Source organism: Ovis canadensis, chromosome 3, assembly GCF_042477335.2.
Source record: "Ovis canadensis isolate MfBH-ARS-UI-01 breed Bighorn chromosome 3, ARS-UI_OviCan_v2, whole genome shotgun sequence".
In the NCBI taxonomy this organism is placed as follows: Eukaryota; Metazoa; Chordata; class Mammalia; order Artiodactyla; family Bovidae; genus Ovis; species Ovis canadensis.
Window position 1 is genome coordinate 58175853 of NC_091247.1, and position 22609 is coordinate 58198461.

Consider the following 22609-nt stretch of genomic DNA (forward strand, 5'->3'; position numbering starts at 1 on the left):
AACTCTCAGTCTAGCAAAAAACTACATGCACACTACCTCCAGGGACATCAATATCCTGCAGCATTATACAATAAATTATGTTCCATGTGCCTTAAGGCAGGAAAATACATTTTTAGATAACTAGTATCTTTTTTCTTTAAACTATCAAAAAACCTAATATAAAACTGAAACCTAAAAAAGGAATAAGCCTCCGCTGGGTGGAAACCCGCAGTGTGTGGAACATTCCATCCCTCAACAATGTCATAAAAAAGGACGATGATACTGAGTCCAGAGGCCAGGTAACAAACTAGAGAAGGAGCCATTTCTGACCTGCACAAATAAATGTATAAGCATAACAATTAGAAGACTTTTAGGCAAGGTGTCAAAACATAAATTATTCCTGTTCTGCAAAGTATATAGAATCTTCAGCACTAACCATACTAAAAACAAATGAAGAAAGTATATGTATCACTTGGAATTTACACCAATTTTACACTAAGAATAACCCCTTGACACCTGGGTAAAAGTTTAGATGGAAAGAACACAAATGATGAAATAAAGGTGGTGAATAGGAGCAATGCCACTAAAGAAACCGCACAGCTGACAGATGAGAAACTTGCGCAAAGGTTGAAGAAGAAAGCAGCTGAGAGACATGACCCAATACTTAGAAAGCGTCTGGTTACATACACTCAATCTTAACTTGTTCTTGCTTCTCTTGTTGGGCAAGTCGTGCTGCAACTTCTTCAGGTGGCCGCTCCCTTACAGAAGTTGAGGATGCTTCCTCTTGCAGCAAAAGTAAATAAGAGGAAATCAAATTTCAGCACAGAATTTCAACAGCTAATGGGGACACAAAAACACCATCATTTGTATTTGCCAGCTATATCAACTTGAGGGTATTTTTGTGATAAAGACTATATGATTCTAACATGAAGAAATACAGGGTCAGTGCTAAAGCCCCTTGTTTTCAAAGATTTATTCTCTGAAATATCAAAAATTAGCTAAGCAAGGCTGCAGACCTAAAGACAGTATAAATGTGCACTTAAGAGTGTCTAGCAATTGCCTAGACAGTACACAGTTCTGATGAACACATCATTTATAAAACCACATATACAGATAATTTAACTACCTGAAGTTGCAGGCTTGGGTTTTCCTTCACCAGTTTCAGGGTGATCAGTTTTTATAAGTTCCTCATGCTGAACCACAGGGGCTGGGACCGACAGTGTGTCACCTGCTGCAGAGATAATTTGAGCTGCCTCTGTAGGTGCTATAAATATATGTTACATATGGTATATAGTTCCTGGGTTAACAGAGAACACACAGGAATCTACTACTACTACTGCCACTTCACATCTAACTCCTTAAAGACACAAATGCATGTGATGCCACTACTCAAACACACAAATTAGTCAGGGGCTCTGTCCACTGCATAAATCCACAAGCAAAGAACAATGGTTGGGAAAGCACAAGAGAAAGGAGTCTGGTCAGCATCCATATGTATTCTAGCCATCATTCTCAACCAAGGCTTCTAGTAATAGTATTAAATGGTACTAATACTTAACATGAGAAGGGGACATAACATGCGAAAATAACAAAGGGGGAAAAGGAGCCTGTAATGAAGAAAGAAAGCAAAAAAAAAAAGTAACCAAAAACCATTTTTTTAATTGCTTTGAAAAACGGTAGAGATGAATGAAGAGGTGTGAACAAAAACAAGATGGCAATTTTAAACACAGAGGAAAAAAGTTCAGTTTAGATGGTGAGTTAGAGAACTCAGTCAAAAAACTTATGTCATAGACATATTTTTAAAGAAAGGAAGGTTTAAAAATCAAGAGCCTATAAATTATAAACAAAAGTGTTGATGGAAAAGTGATTAATTCTGAAGATAGAATAGATGCAGGGGACAACAAAATGGAGAAAAAAATTTCTTAAATAAACTGAAGGTCCCATTTAAGAGTTATAGTTGGATTATCACAAAGCCCACTAACTGGTCTCCTTGCTCCTTGTTTCCTTTGTCTATCCTCCACAATAGCCAGCCTGCATATCTGCTTAGTTGCTTGGTAATGCCCAACTCTTTGTGACCCTATGGACTATAACCTGCCAAGTTCCTCTGTCCATGGGATTTTTCCAGGCAAGAATATTGCAGTGGGTAGCCATTCCCTTCTCCAAGGTATTTTCCTGACCCCAAGATCAAACCCAGGTCTTCTGCATTGCAAGTGGATTCTTTACCATCTGAGCCACTAGAGAAGCCCACAATAGCCAGTGCCAGTAGTCTTTTTAAAATAAAAGCTATCAATCCCCTGACCCATAACCCTCCCAACAGCTTCCCATCTTACTCAGACTAGAAAGCAAAACTCTTAACGATGGTCACTAAGATCTGGCATGCTGGCTTTCTGCTCCCTCTCTGACCTCATTTGCTGTTCTCCGCTTACTCCAGCCCAGCTTCATTTACTCCTTGCTTGAACATGCCAAGTCGGCACTAGCTAATCCTTCTACCTGGATGCTCTTCCCCACAAGCCTTTTACATGACTGACTCCCTCATCTCTGGTCTTTGCTCAAAAGACGCCTTCCAGAGGAAACTTTTCTGCCCACTTCATTTAAAACTGCAATATTCCCTCCCACATTTACCATTTTATGCCATCCTATACATAAATTACTTGTGCATCTACATACAATTTCCCTCCCCTCATCCCACCAAGAAATATGCACAGCATTTGTATGCTTGTTTTTACTATTTTGTTCATGGCTATAACCTCAGTGCCTAGAAGACACCCACCACCTGGCACACAATAGATACTCAGTATTTACTGAATGAAAGGTGATTTCATCAAGGCAGAAGTGAGTACAGAGCAACAATAAATTCAAATGTATGCTGAACAGGTGAGGATGCGGTAAATGCTGTAAACTGGTGTGGGATTACTTATAAATCATGAAGACAAAAACTACCTGCATATCAAAACCTAGATCAAGACACTTTGATCACTAAGACAGAAGAGAGGAGAACGAATTGGTGAACGAGTAGAAAAAAGAAGTGGGGACAGAGAGCAAATCTTAAAATCTAAGGAGAGGGAAAACTAGGAGTCAGAGCAAAGGAAAAAAAAGTAACTGTGTTTCAGGCAAGACCGAATCCTGTTCTTACCAGTACTCAGTAGCTGTTCATAAACAAAAGCCCCATTCCATATCCCACTCAACCCCTAAAACGAGGGCCAAGAAGACACAAGAGAATATTCCTTTCCCAGGGTCAGGGAAGACTCCTTCATGGGGACAGAATCCCTCACCTTTGACCATGGGTACAAATACATTAAAACAATTCATTTACCCACAATTTTAAAAGAAGGATTCTAAATATAGGTACCTGTTGTTGAAGCTGAAGTATCTCCCTTTTGTTTCTGAGGTGGTGAGGCAGGCTGTTTTGATTCTTTCATTACCTCTGATACACTAGAGATTTTCAGTGGACCAGACTCAATCTTGGAAACGAAAAACATTTAACGTTTCAGACATAAATAGTGTTTTTTAAAAAGGCAGCATACAGTAACTTGTATTATTTAAAAAGTCAAGTTTTTCAAGCTTGGGAGTTATCAATAATTCACAACAATGTATTTTATTAACCACAGTAAAAGAACCCATCATACTAGGAAAATGCAGTCCAAAAGTAGTCCATATTTTAATAGTAACAAAAACTTCTCCTAGGGTAACTAATGTACGTGATATATGACATTCCCTTTAAATACCATTACTTTTATGTGTACAACACTGAGAAGGCTATTTCCATTCATTTTCTAAATCCAATTATGGTGTCTTCTAAATACATTCAGTTAGAAACAAACATTTTTTTAAAAGCTCTGAGTAAAAATAAAAATTCGTTTTTCCTTTCTTTAATCTCCAAGATTCACATACCTGCACTTCCGAGATATATGATGCAATTGCAATGCCTGCTTTCCTCTTTCTTAATAACCATATGGTTTAAGTTTAAGGCACCATTCATGAACAGGACTGTCAAATGATATGCCAGAGAAAACTACTGAGTAACAGAAATATTTTCATTTACAGCCTATGTGGTCTCCCTTTTTGCAAGAACTTGGTATTGGGACTCAGATATCCTAAGATGACTACTCAACCATAATAGAAATGGTTCTGAATTTTGTCACTACCAAAAATCAGAAATATACCAATTTTCTTTTTATTAAAATTTTAATACTTTTATCTCATAAAATGCATGCTCATTATAACAAGCAAAATAGTATCAAGATAGAGCATTGTTTTATTTAGGCTCTTCATTGCTCCTTCCAGGCTTCTCAGGGAGCCACTGCTAATGCCCTGAAATCTATCCTTCCACTCATGAGCTCAGGAATATACACATATGCAGTTTTTTATTTCTTTAAACAATCTAAAATAGGTAATTCTATATTATACAAGTTATCATATAACTTGCTTTTTTCATTTAACAACGCATTAATACATTTTTTTCATTTAACAACAACTCATTTGCTTCTTTTAAAGAAATTCTTTTTAAATTCTTTAAATTCTTTTAAAGAAATTAAGAAATTCCTTTTAATTGAATAATATCCCAATTTAATTGTATATCCCAATGGAATTTCAAATTCCGTAATCTGGGTCTATTATTCCACTATTTATGGACATTCAAACTGTTTCCTGTTCTTTGTTAAGCATTCTTGTCCACAGACAACTGAAAAGCACTAGAGTATGGTGTCTGCAGGATAGTTTGCCCCAAGAAACACTGGGTCAGAGGACTTGTATATTTTTAAGATATTATCATTTCACATGAGGTTCTAGCAACTCACATTCTCACAATGAACATGTATGTGTTTGTGTACAAATATGATCTATTTGTAGACTCAGTTGTTCTATTTCTCTAATTTCTATTCCTACGTCAAAATCTTCTTGTTTACAACAGTAGGATTATAACAAAATCAGTATCTGGAAAGGTAAGTGTCATCTGACTCCCTAACCCAACACTTTCAAAATGTCCTTGACCAGTCTTGTACATTCCTTATTCTTCCATGGGAACTTTAAATCGTGTCTAATTCTTCACCCTCTGGAAAAATCAATTAGAAATTTTATTAGATCTGTGTGTGTATTATGTATACACACATACATGTCATAAAAATATTACTTCTCTCAAATACATACACATTTAAGAGATTTGACAGAAACACATATATTTAAGAAAAATGCCATTTTTATAGTACTACATTCTATCCAGGTACATAACATTTGTCACTGTTTAGGGAAGTTATCGTCTACGCTCATCAAAAAGATTTTAGCAGGGGAAGGAGGGGGTGGAATAAATTGAGAGAGCAGTATTAAAACATATACATTACCATATGTAAAACACAGAGCTAGTGGGAAGTTGTATATAACACAGGGAGCTCAACCTAGTGCTCTGTGAGGACCTAGAGGTGTAGGATAGGGGTGGAAGGAGGTTCAGGAGGGAAGGAATATATGTATACTTAAGGCTGATTCACGTTATTGTACAGCAGAAACCAACACAACATTGTAAAGCAATTATTCTCTAATTAAAAGAAAAAAGAAAAAACTAAATTCAGATACAGCATTTGTATCTATAATGAGACAATAAACTAACCATGTGAAAAACATTTTAGGATTATCTTCTCTCAGTATTTACTGTCTATACATAAATAACCATGTTGACACTAAAAGGGTTACCATCAAATGAAGTGCAGTTTCTAAAATCAACAAGTTTGTAACAATGCACAACAACTGAGAGTACTGAATAAATGGGACAAAATAAAAACACTAACTGCTACCGGAATTCAGAGGTGAGAGAAAACTGACTTTGGTCTGCGTAGTGAAGAATGCCAGTCTTAAAGAAAACAACAGAAGACAAAAGAAAGGAAGTCATTCTGGGTAGAAGACAACCATGGGAAGAGGTATACAAATACAAAGATCTCTGTTTAGTCTTCTGCTTTACCAAGGACCTTGGAACAACGCCTGGTACATAATAATCACTTGACTGATATCTGAGTAAATGAATGAATGGAAAGTACAGGCATATCCATACAGTAAACAAGTACGAGACAAGGATTTATGTGCAGGACCATACAGAGATAAAGGCAGAAGTGTAAGTAAGAACCACACTGCCAAGGGTACTGAATGTCAACCGAAGAACCAGCAAAAACCATAAACCACAGAAATAAAGGAACCAATAGCCAGCTCCTAGGCTAACATTTAACCACTCTTGGCTTCACTTTTCTTATTCATACCATGAGACAATTCAAAGCCTTACTTGTTTTTATATTCTGTCTTTAAAACAATAGGAATCAAAGTCCCTGATTAAGTGATACAATGAAAATGTCATGAAAACACCACAACACTTATTCTAGAAGATTCTCTAAAACTGATAAAAGGATGGCCTAGATGATGTTAAGAGTGACTGGGGGGCGGAGCCTGGAGGTGGGAAAGAAAAGCTGTGTTAGGGAGGAACAGCACTGCTGACCTGCTGAGCAATTCCACTTGTCAGCTCTGCATGTCTGCATTACACCACCTCAAAATTTGCAGTCTTTTAATTCTTATTTTTCAATAACTTTAGTTTTAGTTGTACTGCGTCTTCACTGCTGCACGGGCTTTTCTCTAGTTTCGGTGAGCAGGGGCTACTCTTCGTTGCAGTGTGCGGGCTTCTCATTGTGGCAGTTTCTCCTTTGAGGCATGTGGGCTCAACAGTTGTGGCTCCTGGGCTCTAGAGCACAGGCTCAATAGTCTGGCACAGGGGCTGAGTAGCTCCACAGCATGTGAGATCTTCCCAGATCAGGGATCGAACCTGTGTCTCCTGCACTGGCAGGCAGGTTCTTTACCACTGAGCCATCAGAGAAGCCCTTGCACTCTTCTTAACTTGCTTTTTTTAATATTAATGATTGTACCATGCTATCAGGTAGCTAGGTTAGAATTCTTGGATTCACCTTCACAGTTGCCCATATTTTGCTTGCTATCCTCTCTTGTTTAAACTCTAATTACTTTACAATGTTGTATTGATTTTGCCATACATCAACATGAATCCGCCACGGGTGTACACGTGTTCTCCATCCTGAAGCCCCCTCCCTAAACTCTAATATTTATTCTTTTTCTTGCCACCATTCTTACCCTATTTCTGACCTTTAACAGCAGGGTAGCAAAAGTGGAGCAAGAAGAGGTCAAGGCTATTGAGAATGACACTTGGAAGTCATGTCCAGGGAGAAAAGAACACTACTCTGAACTGTGTAGCCTGACTCCATGCTCCTGGATGCTTCCAGCTATTTCTCCCAGGTCACGTACCTCAAAACAGACCCAGGACTTTAGCCACAGGATTCTGCTTCTACTGAAGCTGCAACTCTATCTTTCCTGAGCCAGCATAAACACTTTAAAGTTCACATGGATGAATAAACCATGTAGAACATTTTGTATCATTTGGGGAAGGGGCAGGAGAAGTCAAAGGACACCTGCTTTTCCATATAGTAACTCTGTCACACGTCTGGTCTCAAGACCTTGCTATATACTGGAGAAAAGACCTATACCCAGATTCTAACAAAGAACTGGTCAGCCATGTTCAACCTCATAGACTAAGGAAATATCCAATACCAAATCAGCAAAATTCATGCTCTCTTTCATGAATCTTTTTTTCAAGCACCTGTTTGAAAGAAGGAATATGTACGATGTTAAAAAAAAAAAAAATTGTAAGCCTCATGGAGAAAAGAAAGATGAAACTGAAGAAAATGCACAAAGTTCCAGGAATACTGGAAGATATTCCCGTCACTGACTCAGTATGTAGCTGAAAACTCTGTGACTGCTTTGTGATCTGAAAGGGCCATTACTAACCATAACATGGGATCCTGGTGTCAGGACCACTCTTCGTTTACGCTTTTAGTGTTCTAAGTCAGAGTCTGAGAGCTGCAGTGCTGGAGGCTGACACAGAATCCCTGGGTCCGCAGGGCAGCCAGGGTTACTTCAGCCCAAGCTGCTCTTCCATTTAACCTGTGGGCCACATAATTATTTTCCATGTAATGTGGACTAAATGAGAGCACGTATGGGACTCCAAAGGGATAAAAATCCTTTATAAAACATTAGTTCAAGTTAAAGAAAAATGACAAACAATGCTACAAACAATGCTGGCAAAATATTTTCAAGATGAAAACAACCTGCTTTTCAAACAGGATAAACTGAAACTGTTTAAAACTCTTACCGGTTTCTTTGGCAATGGAACAGTGTAAGGTGGGGAACCAAGGACCATCTCAAAGAGTTTATCTGAGTAAGGTATGGTTTTCTCTACATTCTTCCGGAAATGGGAATCCCATTTGGCATACAGGATGGTGCCACCAATACCGCCACCAACAAATAAAATGCCAGCTCCAGCAATTTTGCTAGCAGACAACCTAAGTGAAAGAAATAGGAAACACAGGTTTATTTTTTTTTTTACTCTCCTAAACCTTCTTTCCTAGACCAGTAAGTCTCAAAGACCTTTAAGCTCCACTTCTCTACCACTGATTCAGATCATAGCAGCCCAGTTTATCTCCACACGCTGCACATCACCTTCCCCTGGTTTGTTTTTTAACATGTCCAAAGTAAAAAATAACATTTCTTTATGGATAACTTTTCCTTAATACAGTAATATCTAGGATAGGAAGAATGAAGCAATCGGCCCTTTCATACTTAAAACTTAGCATGTTCACACTCATGAGGCTTTCTTTGAACCCCCAAAACAAGTATCACTAATTTTCAAAGCCCCTTAATTAAGCATTTCTGTAAATACAATAAAATAAATATTAAGCTCCAGTGTGCTGAGTTCTAGATATAAATCTATTTGCCATATAATGGAAGCCAGCACAGGGAGCAGGGGATGTCCACCCTGGATGACATCCAACCACCAAAGAGCCAAAAGGAGCACCATAACAAATTTTCACCTACAAATATATATGCTCTAAAGGTATTATGAGAAAACTCCAGTGTTTCTACCCTTTAGAAAAGAAGATTTTAAGTAGATATTCCCATATTCAAGGAATGAACACAAACACACACACACACACACACACTTCAGCACTTTTACACTTCCCTGTAAAAGTCTGTTTACAGGGAGGTATGCTACTTACCGAGAACTGCCTGAAGCGGAGTATCTTCGGCATGGTCGCAATGGACGGAGGACAAACTTCCCACAAAGACAATTCTAGAGAGGAAAGAGAAAACATTACAACCAACAGTTACAAGAACCTAGAAGGTTTTTAGGGTAGGGAAGTAAATCCTTTTACTACAAACACAAACTTCTTAAAATTTTATTTTACTTTCATAAACCAACTTACCATGAAACATATTTACAGGTCCTTAAAAACAGTTGACACGTCCTGCACCCCAAGACTCATATAAAATTAAAGATTTCAAAAAAAAGGGACTATGAAACCACTTTCCCCTCCTCCCCCACTGCCTGCACCATGCAGCTTTCGGGATCTTAGTTTCCTGACCAAGGACTGAATCTGGGCTCCTGGCAATGGAAGCATGGAGTCCTAACCACTGGACCACCAGGGAATTCTCCAGACCACTTTCTTTTTTTAATTGAAGTATAGTTGATGTGGGCTTCCCTGGTGGTTCAGTGGTAAAGAATCCATCAGTCAATACAGGAGACATAGGTTCAGTTCCTGGGAGAAGGAAACGGCAACCTACTCCAGCATTCTTGCCTGGGAAATCCCATGGACAGAGGAGACTGATGGGCTACAGTCCATGGGGTAGCAAAAGAATCAAGACACAGCTTAGTGACTAAATAACAACTACATAGTTGAGATACAATATTATGTTTCTCGTTTACAAAACAGTGTTCACAAATTTTTAAAGGTTATATTTCATTCATAGTTATTATAAAATATTGGCTATATTCCCTGTGTTGTACAATATACCCTTGTAGCTTATTATTTTACACACAGAAGTTTCTACCTCTTAGTCCCCTACCCTTATCGTACCTCTCCTGCTTCTCTCTTTCCACTGGTAACCCACTAGTTGGCTCTCTTTATCTGTGAGTCTGCTTCTTTTTATTGTAAGCAACTAAGAGTCGCTCGGTCATGCCCAACTCTTTGCGACCCCACAGACTGCAGCCCACCATCTCTCTGTCCATGAGATTTTCCAGGCAAGGATACTGGAGTAGGTTGCCATTTCCTTCTCCAGGGGATCTTCCCAACCCAGGGATCAAACCCGGGCCTCCTGCACTGTAGGCAGATTCTTTACCGACTGAGCTACAAGGGAAGCTGTAGCTTTTTTCTGGAGAGAAAAGGAGGATGCAATTGAGAAGGTTCACACAGGGCTTCTAAGAGTAATGCTGCAATTTTTAAAAACGTGTACACAAGTGTCCTGTTGTTCATGTAAGTGATATCATATAGTACTTGTCTTTGATTTATTTCACTTAGCACACTCTGATTATAAAATAATCCTTGCATGATTTTACTCTCATGGTTTCATTTTTTTACGTTTAAATCTTTAAATCCAGTATAAAGTATATGGTATAGATTAACTACTTTTTCCTAAATGTCTATTCAGTTATCCCTAAATCACAAACTGAATAATTTATTTCTTCCAACAATTTGAAATGCCACCTTAAAATATACTCTATTTCTTGATGCATTTAGATTTCCTAATTTGTTCCACTGTTCCACCCTATTCACACACTTCTATTAATAGACAAATACCACAATGTTTTAAAGACTGCATCTTACAATTAGTTTTAACCTGGTAGAGCTAGTCCTCTTTTCTAGTACTATTTTTTTTTCAGAATTTTTCTGATTCTCTTGCTTTTGTTGTTTTGAAAGCTGAGCTTTCAATTAAACAACTATAACAACTGTAATATGCACCCTGATTTAAGAAGATTAAATGTAAAAAAAATTTACCTTTTATGACCAAAAAATAGTAGCAGTTTCATATCTCTATGCCAAAAAAAATAAAATAACTGACTGTATCTTGACTCAAATTAGTAGGTATTTTAAATCTGAAATAGTGGCTCATGATTTTAAAAACTGTCTACCTGCATAGTCTATAATAAATTTTATATTCCAAATAAAGCTTTAAAAGTCAGGAAATTGAAGCTTTTTACAGTTTTATCATATAAGTATGAATCCCTAGATATAAAGTTTAATCTTGCCTATTAAATATACTTAGACACCTATATCTTCTAAGTCTCTTAATCCTCAAATCTTTTACTCTATAGATGTTTCCTCCAGTCATTATTGGAAGAATCTGCTTGTTCGGTCTGCAGAGTTTTCCACAGACTGGTTCTGTTCAAGGTGCAACTTAAAACATGCCAGTCCTCTGTGTTTCCTGCAGCCTGGAGCAGAAACCGGGCACCTGACCAGACTCAGGCTTACTCTCTTTGGCGAGACTTTACATGGTGGTGTCTTCTTTCACTGTGGAGGCACACAACGCCTGCCTGTCTCTCTTTTTGTAATGTTATCAACTGTGCTGATCTACAATGTCTAGATCCATTAATTTATTGGAAGTTGCCAAAAGCGGACTGCGATTCTACTTTTCATTTATAATTTGACATATTTAATAAAGAGATGCTTACCCTCGTCTACAATTTACTCAGCAGTACAGTTTATGGAGGAAAGGAAGGATAAATGGTTGATTCTTTTTATCCTTTTATCCAGTCATCCTCTCATGACGAACAATTGCAGGGTTTTTTGGTTTTCATTTATTGTGACAGATTGTATTTTCCCAAACTTGCCACATTTCACATGCTTTTCTAGAACCTTGCCACCTCCCCACAACCCTGTAAGCTTATACGATCCCAAGAACCTCCTAATGTAACCTCCTTAGAAATGAAAGATAAATATTTACTATTATTTCCTTGTATGTATATATGCATATGCTAAGTCACTTCAGTTGTGTCTGACTCTTTGTGACTCCACGGACTACAGCTCACCAGGCTCCTCTGTTCATGGGATTTTCTAGTCAAGAATACTGGAGTGGGTTGTCATGCCCTCCTCCAGGGGATCTTCCCAACCCAGGGATCAAACCCACATCTCTTACCATCTCCTGCACTGGCAGATGAGCTCTACCACTAGCGCCACCTGGGAACCATGTGCTAATCTTTATCTGTATAATAATAAATACAATTTACTGTAAAAGAACAAATAATGTTATGGTTAATTAATACCACTAGGTTTGGGGTGATCTGTCATACAGCTATAACCAACCATATGCTTGCACCTGGAAATGGGGTGCTACTATAAAACATAAAACATGTGGTAATGACTTTGGGATGGAACTGGGGGGTGGAACTGAAAGTTGGAAGGGCCTTGAGGAGACTGTCAGCAGAAGCCTAATGATCTTCACGGAAGCTGTTTTGGTGAGGGCTTAAGAAAAGCGTGAAAAATATTTTGGGAACCTGGAGGAAAAAGGAATCTTTGTACGTAGTGGTAGAAGTTTATCAAAACTCTCACGATGGTAAGATGTGGAAAACAGAAAATTAGGCACTGCTGTACATAATGAAGGGGCTTCCCAGGTGGCGCTAGTGGTAAAGAATCCGCCTGCCAATGCCAAGAGGTGCTGGAGACAGGAGTTTGATCCCTGGGTTGGGAAGATCCCCTGGAGGAGGGCGTGGCAACCCACTCCAGTATTCTTGCCTAGAGAATCTCATGGACAGAGGAGCCTGGCAGGCTACAGTTCATGGAGAAGCAAAGAGTCAGGCATGACTGAAGTGACTTAGTGCACACTGTCTAATGAACTGATGGATTTAGCTAGACAGAGTACCAGGCAGAATGTTCACAAGCGCCAAGTGGTTCCTTTCAGCAGAGTAAAAAGGATAGAGTCAAGCTTCTAAAACATAAATCAAAAAAACTGTTTAGCTTGCAAGCAAAATTTGAAGAAAATATAAAAGACCCAGTACTTGGTGGGTTAAAAAATGAGACTGTTTCTCATTCTCAGCCTCTCCAGTTAGCACAGATCCTTTAAGACCTCAGAAAGATCTCAGGAGGTGTTCCTCATAGAACTTTTTACACTGAGAAAAGGCTCGCTAAGGACAACCTTAAGAGTATGCAACCCATATTCCTTTCATTAAACAACAGGACTGCTGAGAAGCTTAAGGGGTTTCAGACCACAGCAGCCTCACAGGGAGCCTAAAATGGAGAACAGCTTATCCTGGTCAGATTTACGGGTATGGCTTTTGTCTAATGGAGGAAACCCCAGAAAGACCCATAAGAAACCTACAAAGTCATTAAGATGAAAAACAGGCCAGCCTGGATCAAAGGGGAAAGAGTACAAAATGAATTGAAGTTTTTGGACTCCAGAACGTCTACAGACAAACATTAGACTGAGAAAATGATTCAGCTGCCAACAGGCTACGTTTCTAGAATAGGAAGGATAATTTAAGGAGTGAAACCTGAAGCCCAGAGGGTAGAACCAAGAGTTAAGGAGAAACATTCCTAAGCAGAGGGACTAAGTCCTAATTAAGCACGCAGCAACTCATGCCAGATAGATCTGACATTTGTTATGAACAGTGACTGCTGTGTGTCTTTTTTTTCCTGCCTTTTCGGATGGGAGTGTCACACTATATTGTACATAGGACACATGGGGAACAGATAACTTGTCTCTTTAATTCACAGGTCTTTAGACTGAAAGGAAAAGCACTTAAGGAACTGCACCCAAGGGATCACACCCAAGATGTTTTGTGTGCAAAGGGAACTGATTTGATGACAGGATCCTGGTCTGTTAGTCTAAGTCTGATGCTGTGATGGGATGAGGTTCTGGAGGATTCTAAGGAAGGTTGTGAATACATCTGCATGTGGGAGGGATGCAAGCTGCTGTGGCTACAGGACAGACCATATTATCCAAAACTGACTACAGTAGTACTTCCTATCAGTTCTTCCAGCAACTCGCTGTCCTCCGTCAAACTGAGATCTATGCACCATTCCCCGGAACCAGGACAGGCCTAAGTTATCAATTTACTAATAAGGGCAGTGAAAGTGAAACCAGGAGGACATAAAGGGAACACAGCTTCTGCCTGGCTCTGCCTCTTATGACACTTGCTCTTGGAACCCAGCCTGCAAACAGTGAGGAAGCCCAGACATGTAAAATCCCACATGTAAGTGTTCCGGCCAACAGCATCAGCTGAGGTCTCAGCTGCAGCCAGTATCAACTGCCAGACATGGGAGTGAGGAAGCCTTTGAGATGACTCTAGCCCTAGCCACTCACTGCCTGACTACAGCCTCACAAGGGATGCTGACCAAACTGGCCACCTGAGGCCAGCAAACCCCCAGAACTGAGTGAGGCAATAAATCTTTTACCCCAAGATCAAGGTGTCTCATGTAGTTACCACAAACCAAAACAGGATCTTTACCAACTCACAGATTTAAATACTTTTGATGGACTTAAACCAGCTGCAATTATCATGTTTGAAAATTCAAATTGTCCCAATTTTGGCCAATGGATACTACTTCAAGTTTATTATGTGTTATATTACTTTAATATTACACACACACACACATCTATTTATCTGTCTTTAGATATCTACCTGGAGGGCTTCCCAGGTGATGCTAGTAATAAAGAACCTGCCTACCAATGCAGGAGGGCTTCCCTTGTAGCTCAGTTGGTCAAGAATGTGCCTGCAACACAGGAGACCCAGGTTCGATCCCTGGCTTGGGAAGATCCCCTGGAGAAGGAAATGGAAACCCACTGCAGTATTCTTGCCTGGAGGATCCCATAGACAGAGAAGCCTGGCAGGCTACAGTCATGGGGTGGCAAGAGTCAGACGTGACTTAGTGACTAAACCACCACCAATGCAGGAGATGTAAGGGACGTGTGTTGGATCCCTGGGTCAGAAAGATCCCCTGGAGGAGGGCACAACAACCCACTCCAGTATTCTTGCCTGGAGAATCCCGTAGACAGAGTAGCCTGCTAGGCTACAGTCCATAAGGTCACAAAGAGTTGGACATGATTGAGCATGCATGCACACACTTCATGTATCAGTTCATTTCCAACTTCCTGGTGCTTTTTCTCTGCACGATAAAATTCACTTATAAAAGTCACCATTCAGAGTGCACATGTCAGTGCCATTTAGTACATCCACAATGCTATACAACCCTCACCACTATTTAGTTCCAGAACAGTTTCATCACTCCAAAAATAAATTCCTGTACCACCAGGTCTCCCCACATTCCGTTCCCCTAGCTCCTGGCAGCAATTATCTACCTTCTGGCTCTACAGAGCCTGTTCTGGACTTTTTGTATAAATGGAATAATGCAATATGTTGCCTTCTGTGGCTTGTTTTTAAGGGTCATCTATGTTGTCACATGTATCACGTATGTAACTCGTACTTCTTTCTGTGAAATTAGTTTGAACTAGTTCAAACTGAATGAACTAGTCTGTTGTATAGACATACCATATTTTGTTTATCTAGATATCAGCTGAACATCTGAATTGTCTCTATCTTTTGCTATAAACATTCACCTACACATTTTTGTTTGAATACCTGTTTTCAGTTCTTTGGGGTGGAACTGCAGGGTCATATGGTAATTCTACGTTTAACTCTGCACCATTTTACATTCCCACAGTGAAGTATGAGGGTTCCAATTTCTCCATATCCTCAATTATTATTTTCTGTTTTTATCAGAACCATCCTGTTGGCTACAAAGTGGCTATTTCACTGTGGTTTTGATTTACATTTCCTTAATGTCAAAGGATTTTGAGCTCTTTTCTAGTGCTTGTTGGCCATTTATACATCTTCCCTGGATAAATGTCTAGTTAAGTCCTTAGCCCATTTTTTATTTGGGTTGTCTTCTTGTTCCTAAGTTGTAGGAGATCTTTACATATTACGGATACTAGATTTTCATCAGTTATATGAGTTGAAAATATTCCCTCCTGTTCTTTTCATTCTTGTGTCACTTGATGCAAAAAATTTTTTAATTTTGTGAAATCAAATTTATCTTGTGTCTTTTGGTGTCCTGTGTTGAGAAACCACTGCCAAATCCAAGGTCTACCTCCAAAATTCTTTCTTAAGCACCAGACTAAACTCTTTCTTTATTCATACAAACTAAATATCCTAACTTTAACACAAAAGATACTGGACACCTCTTAATTCTGGAATACCTTTTATTAATAATAAACAACAATATAGAAAAGACATTACTGTTTCAAAACAATTTGCCTTGACATATAACTTTGTAATAAATGTTGTAAGGTCAACGCTACTGCTTCCAACCTATAAAAATATGATTTTAGCAAACAAACCAAACCAAAGGAGAGATAAAACACAATTTTCATGTGATGTTTTGGTACAGACCACTAATTACTTAGCCTTGCCAAACTAAAGTGAACATAGAAAAGGAAACCACAATCCTGGAAACAGAGACTGTAATACAAGGACCCTCATATAAACCCTATCTGGAGATTGCAGGTTTCCTTTCTAGACTAGGGGGTAGCTGTAACTGATATTTTTGAAATCTGTCATAAGAATTCCTCCCACACAAACAAAAGACATCCAGACATTAATGGCCAGTTCTACATTTGAAATACAGATTAATATGCAACAACTTTTTCTACAGTTAACTAAAAACACTTGATAGGAATCATGGATTAAGGTTAAAAATATACCACACATAAAAATACAGTAAATTTTATATGAAAGCAGTATTATTTCTCAGTAAATTCATATTCTAGATCTAGGAGAAAAAGGGCTCTTCAGTTATGATAAAGAAATGGCAGATATTCATCAGTATGGCAGAAGCAGGAAGGTGACATTTCCCTAGTTTTCTCTGCATCTATGTGTGGATATACATTACCTATATATTCTCAATCCTGTACTCTAAGTCACAATGTAAAATGTATTTCAAAATGGTTTGAAAACAACTGATCTAGAGAAATAAAAATGAAGAATAAAAAAAAGATTCTAATATCTGTAGAAGTAAACAGGCTGCATCATGTATTAAACTACTTTCTACCATGTACACCTCGCTACCTACATCTATCACTGAGCAACAGTGTTTTATTATCCTAGTGAAAAGAAAGAATTCTAAAAGATGATAGCTAAAAATATCCACACACAAGTTCAGTCTTAAACTAGCCCTGCTGTCAAACTTGACCTTAGTTAAATAAATTAGCTTAGTCAATCCTCAAGAATAATAATGTCTCCTTCTCTTTTAAGATCAATGCATATGCAGTGAAGACTCCCAAATTTATAGTCTGGGAGAGCGTCAGGCTAGACTGAAAGCCTGGGTCCTCCAAACCCCATGTCCACCTCAAAAAAGGTTGGGCCTGGCCATGCAGTCCTGGGACTAAGAGAAGATGGATGGTGTCAGGTCTGGCAAGTGAGGAAGAATCAGCTCTGAAGCTCATTTCTGGGAAAGAAAGAGCAATTCATTCCTGCTGAATACCCACATGGATGATTAAGTTCAAACACTGAGAATCAGTTAGATGTCAGCTGAGGTGGTTAATTTTATATGTCAAAATAGGTGGTTTTAGACGAGATCAACATTTAAATCAGTGAACTATGAATAAAGTGGGTTGCCTTCCACAATGTGGGTGGGCCTTATCCAACCAACTGAAGGCTTGAATAGAACAAAAAGACCAGCCTGACCAAGCAAGAGGCAATTCTCTAGCAGACTGCCTTCAACCAAAACTGCACCATCAGCTTTCCTGGGTTTCTGGCTTGCCAGCCTTCAGACTGAAAATGTACCATCTTCTGGGTATGTGCCTATCAAGCCCACCAGCCTCCATTACAGATGTTGGACTTGATAGCCTCCACAACTGTATGGATCAAATCTTTATAATAAGTCTATCTATATACGCATCCTATCAGTTCTGTTTCTCTTTGTGTGTTAGTCATTCACTTGTGCCTGACTCTCTGTGACCCCATGGACTGTAGCCCGCCATCTCTTCTGTCCATGGAATTTTCCAGGCAAGAATACTAGAGTGGGTTGCCAATACCTTCTCCAGTGGATCTCCCCAACCCAAGTATTGGACCCAGGTCTCCAGTACAGCAGGCAGATTCTTTACTATCTGAGCAAAGTTTCTCTAGAGAAGTTCTAAAACCTATGGAGGTTTAAGGGAGGTCACATCAATACAGTGGCTGACTTGATTTTTCTGGGCTCCAAAAATCACTGCAGATGGTGCAGCCATGAAATTAAAAGACGCTTACTCCTTGCAAGGAAAGTTATGACCAACCTAGACAGCATATTAAAAAGCAGAGACATTACTTTGTCAACAAAGGTCCATCTAGTCAAGGCTATGGTATTTCCAGTGGTCATGTATGGATGTGAGAGTTGGACTATAAAGGAAGCTGAGCACCAAAGAACTGATGCTTTTGAACTGTGGTGTTGGAAAAGACTCTTGAGAGTCCCTTGGACTGCAAGGAGACCCAACCAGTCCATCTTAAAGGAGATCAGTCCTGGGTGTTCTGATGTTGAAGGACTGATGTTGAAGTTGAAACTCCAATACTTTGGCCACCTGATGCAAAGAGCTGACTCACTGGAAAAGACCCTGATGCTGGGAAAGATTGAAGGCAGGAGAAGGGGACGACAGAGGATGAGATGGTTAGATGGCATCACCGACTCAATGGACAACGGTTTGGGTGGACTCCGGGAATTGGTAATGGACAGGGAGGCCTGGCATGCTGCAGTGGTTCATGGGGTCGCAAAGAGTCAGACACGACTGAGCAACTGAACTGAACTGAACATCCTCTTATGGAAATTAAGAAAAATTCACAGAACACATTAATCTTTCATTCAAACATGTCACACTTGTGACATGTTCATTTACTGAGTATCTATTAGGAGCTACGGGCTACTATGAGTACTGATATAAATACAGTCCCTTTGAGGAGCTTCCATTTGAATGTGGAAAATACATAATTAATACACAGTATGTCAGGAAGTATAAAAGCTAAAAGTAAAACCAAGTAGGGTAAGGGTAGGTTCCAGATTGATGCAAAGGAGAGAGTGATCAGAGGTGTTTTAGATAGGGAAGGCCTCTCTAAAAGAAAAGTGATATCTAAGAAAATATCTGAATGGAGTGAGCTAAGCAAAGATGTGTGGGAGGACTTCAGGGCAAACAGCAAATGAAAAGGCAATCAGAAGAACAGAATGAGGCAGAGTAAAAAAAAAAAAAAGATATGCAAAGAGCCAGATCATGAGGAGCCCTGTGGATAGGTAATGAGTTTAGACTTTATTGTGATACGATGGGATGTCACTGGAGGGCATGGCATGGTCCAGTCCATGTGCTTTTTTAAAGGCCTTTGTTAACAACAAGGTAAAGAACTGACCCTAGGGTAGACTGAGGAGATAGTTCAGTGACAACCATGCTGTAACCTTTGGGCAGAATAAGGAAGAGTGGGCCTGAAAGGAGGGCCCCAAAGATACACCTCTACAGTTTTGCCCTGAAAGATTGCTCCGCTTCCTTCATACTCCCAGGCCCACTTGGCTTTTGGTAGCCCAGATTCTAAGATGGCTCCCATGATCTCTGTCCCCAGTGGTTAAGCCCATGATTAGACCTGTACAGGCAAAAGGGATTTTACAGATATAAGGGGGTTTCTAATCAGTTGACCTGATTTATCAAAAGGGATTTATCCAGGTGGGTTTGCCCTAATCACATAAGCCTTTTAAACCTAGGTCTGGAAATCAGAAACAGGGAAGATATATTAAAGTCTGAGAGACAAGCTCATGGTAGCCTGCAAGAAAGTAAACATCTATGTTATAAACTGCTTCTGAGAATCTTGTGGCAAAGAATTTCAGGCTGCCCCCAGGTAGGTGAGGTGGGAGCTAGCAAGAAAACAGGGACTTCAGCCCTACAGCTGCAGGGACTGAATCCTGCTAATGAACTGAAGGAGCTTAGAAGAGGACCCTGAGCTCAAAAGAGAACCACAGCAGGGACACACTTTGCACCCCTGTATGACAGCAAGCAGATAACGGTAACCATTCACCTCTAGAAACAATAAGGTAATAAATGGGTGCTGTTTGAGGCTGCTCCATCTGTGCTACCTGAAATGTACACACAGCAATAGAAAACTAATACATACTCCACTTTCCTACAGAAGAGCCTGCTTCTCTTACCCTGGAAACGAAAGGGGAGATGGAAGATAAGCAAACTTGGAGGAAATGAAAAAAAATTGACTTTTCTAACCCACTGAGGCCAGGGACTTTGCTCAATTGCTCGAGTCACAGAACCTGTTTTGTAAATTCCACATTTTGCCAAAATACAAATTCTCTTTCAATTGTGAGCAATGGAAGTAGGTTTACTATTTTAAATTTCAGTAAATTACTTTGATGTGTGTGCTTAGTCGGTCAGTCCTGTCCGACTCTTTGCGACCCCATGGACTGTAGCCTGCCAGGCTTCTCTGTCCATGACAGTCTGCAGGCAATACTGGGGTGGATTGCCATTTCCTTCTCCAAAATTACTATGATAATTATGCAGAAATAAAGGTAACTACTTGGACGTCTGCCAAAGTTGTTCTAGCACCTAGAGACAGAGATCCTCAGGCTAATCTCAGAAACGAGCACAAGGTCAGGGGCTTAACCTTCCTCGAGTTCTAGAAGCTCGAGCTCTTACTCTGTTTTTGTTCAGAGTAAGAATAGCTCAAGAGGCGTTCTCAGCTACTTAAAGAAAGGCAGTCCTTCCTGGATAATTACAACCTTGACCCCTAAAACGCGGTCTCTAGCAGTCCAGGCACCTCCTTAAGGTGCAACAAGCCAAGAATATGCGCGTCCCTCTGGGAACTGTAGTTTTCCCCCCGTCGACCTTCAACCACTGGATCCGCGAAACCTCTCACGCGCCCAACCGGCGACCCGGGCGCCAGCAGCCTCGATTGGTCCTAGACTGAGGCAGCGAGGGGCTGATTGGATGGCACGTCCCCAAGGCCGTGCCTCCCGTCCTACACCCGCCTCCCCGCCACCTTCTCTTCTCCACGCCCCATCCCGCTTCAGCAATAACCCTCCAGTCATTCCCGTCCACCGAACTCCCGAATTAACTGCCTCACGGGCCCACCCAGGACTCTCGCGATAAGGGCGGCCCGGAGACACGCCTCTGTCCTGGGGCCTAGGCAAAGCCAATGCCTCCCTTATTTTCCGCTGGTCAGTTCACCCACTATGCGCTGTCTCCCGGCGCCCCCGTCCTCACCTGGGCGGTGGATGTCACGCCGGATAACTGACAGGCTCGCAGCATCTCTACTAGGCTGACGCCGCTGCGGGTGTAACTGGGAGCTAGGGCGGCGGCGCGTGTAGGGGACACGGTGCGTCCGTGCGTGCCTGCGTCCGTGCCGCCTCTCCGCGCCGGGCGTACCGGAAGGGCAGCAAACGCCACTGCGCATGCGCAGGCCCGTCTTGCTCCTGTCCCGGCCATTTGAAGAGGGTGGGCCCTTTCCAAGCGGAAAGGGCAATTTCCCCTTCCGGGTCGCGCTGAGACGTCGGCTCTGTTACCCGAAGTATAGATTGTTAGGTAAGCGGGAGGGCTGGCGGTGGATCTGAAACTCAGGCTTTGGTCCGCCCAGGAACCAGGCAGGTGTGACTCGTCGAGAATTCAAGCAAGAAATTATCTCAGCCATTTCTGTCAGCTGAATATTTCGTAGAAAGAAAGGGATTTGCCGAAAGTTACGTAAACAATGGTGTGGTCTCTGCGCGTTCCTTTTGTTTCGCAGCCCTTCAGGGAGTCATCCTGCTTAAGGGAGATTCAGTTCAGTTCAGCTCAGCCTGTCAGTCGTGACCAGCTCTTTGCAACTCCATGGACTGCAACACTCCAGGCTTCCATGTCCTTCACCGACTCCGGGAGCTTGCTCAAACTCATGTCCATTGAGTCGGTGATGTCATCCAACCATCTCATCCTCTCTCGTCCCCTTCTCCTACCCTCAATCTTTCGCAGCATCAGGGTATTTTCCAGTGACTCAGCTCTTCGCATCAAGTGGCCAAAGTATTGGAGTTTCAGCTTCAACATCAGTCCTTCCATTGAACACCTGGGACTGATCTTCTTTGGGATGGACTGGCTGGATCTCCTTGCAGTCCAAGGGACTCTGAAGAGTCTTCTCCAACGCCACAGTTCAAAAGCATCAGTTCTTCAGCGCTCAGCTTTCTTTATAGTCCAACTCTCACATCCATACCTGACCACTGGAAAAACCATAGCCTTGACTAGACGGACCTTTGATGAAAAAGTAATGTTTGCTTTTTAATATGCTGTCTAGGTTGGTCATAACTTTCCTCCCAAGGAGTAAGCCTCTTTTAATTTCATGGCTGCAGTCACCATCTGCAGTGATTTTGGAGCCCCCAAAAATAAAGTCAGCCACTGTTTCCCCATCTATTTGCCATGAAGTGACGGGACCAGATGCCATAATCTTAGTTTTCTGAATGTTGCACTTTAAGCCAACTTTTTCACTCTCCTCTTTCACTTTATCAAGAGGCTCTTTAGTTCTTCGCTTTCTGCCATAAGGGTGGTGTCATCTGCATATCTGAGGTTATTGACATTTCTCCCAGCAATCTTGATTCTGGCTTGTGTTTCTTCCAGCCCAGCGTTTCTCGTGATGTACTCTGCATATAAGCTAAATAAGCAGGGTGACAATATATATCCTTGACATACTCTTTTTTCCTATTTGGAACCAGTCTGTTGTTCTATGTCGAGTTACAGCTTTTGCTTCCTGACCTGAATACAGGTTTCTCAAGAGGCAGGTCAGGTGATCTGG

General features: G+C 40.7%; 1 protein-coding gene across 19 annotated transcripts in view; it reads right to left on the minus strand.

Moving 5' to 3' along the window:
• The window catches only part of IMMT (inner membrane mitochondrial protein), a 40740-nt gene extending 18950 nt beyond the window's left edge, over window positions 1-21790 (minus strand). For 2 of the 19 annotated variants that reach the window (XR_011255643.1, XM_069583092.1), the window contains exons 1-6: window positions 21061-21265; window positions 9072-9145; window positions 8168-8357; window positions 3329-3440; window positions 1106-1210; window positions 667-762 (exon numbers count right to left, since the gene is read on the minus strand). Coding sequence is in view for 10 of the 19 variants with exons in the window: in XM_069583092.1 (XP_069439193.1) it covers window positions 667-762; window positions 1106-1210; window positions 3329-3440; window positions 8168-8357; window positions 9072-9145; window positions 21061-21105 (622 nt within the window). In the remaining 9 variants the exon portion in view is untranslated. Of the gene's footprint in view, window positions 1-658; window positions 763-1105; window positions 1244-3328; window positions 3441-8167; window positions 8358-9071; window positions 9146-21060 lie in introns of those variants that run through there. The other 17 variants (XM_069583094.1, XM_069583093.1, XM_069583091.1 and 14 more) reach the window with 14 other exon arrangements.
• Window positions 21791-22609: the final 819 nt, after the last annotated feature.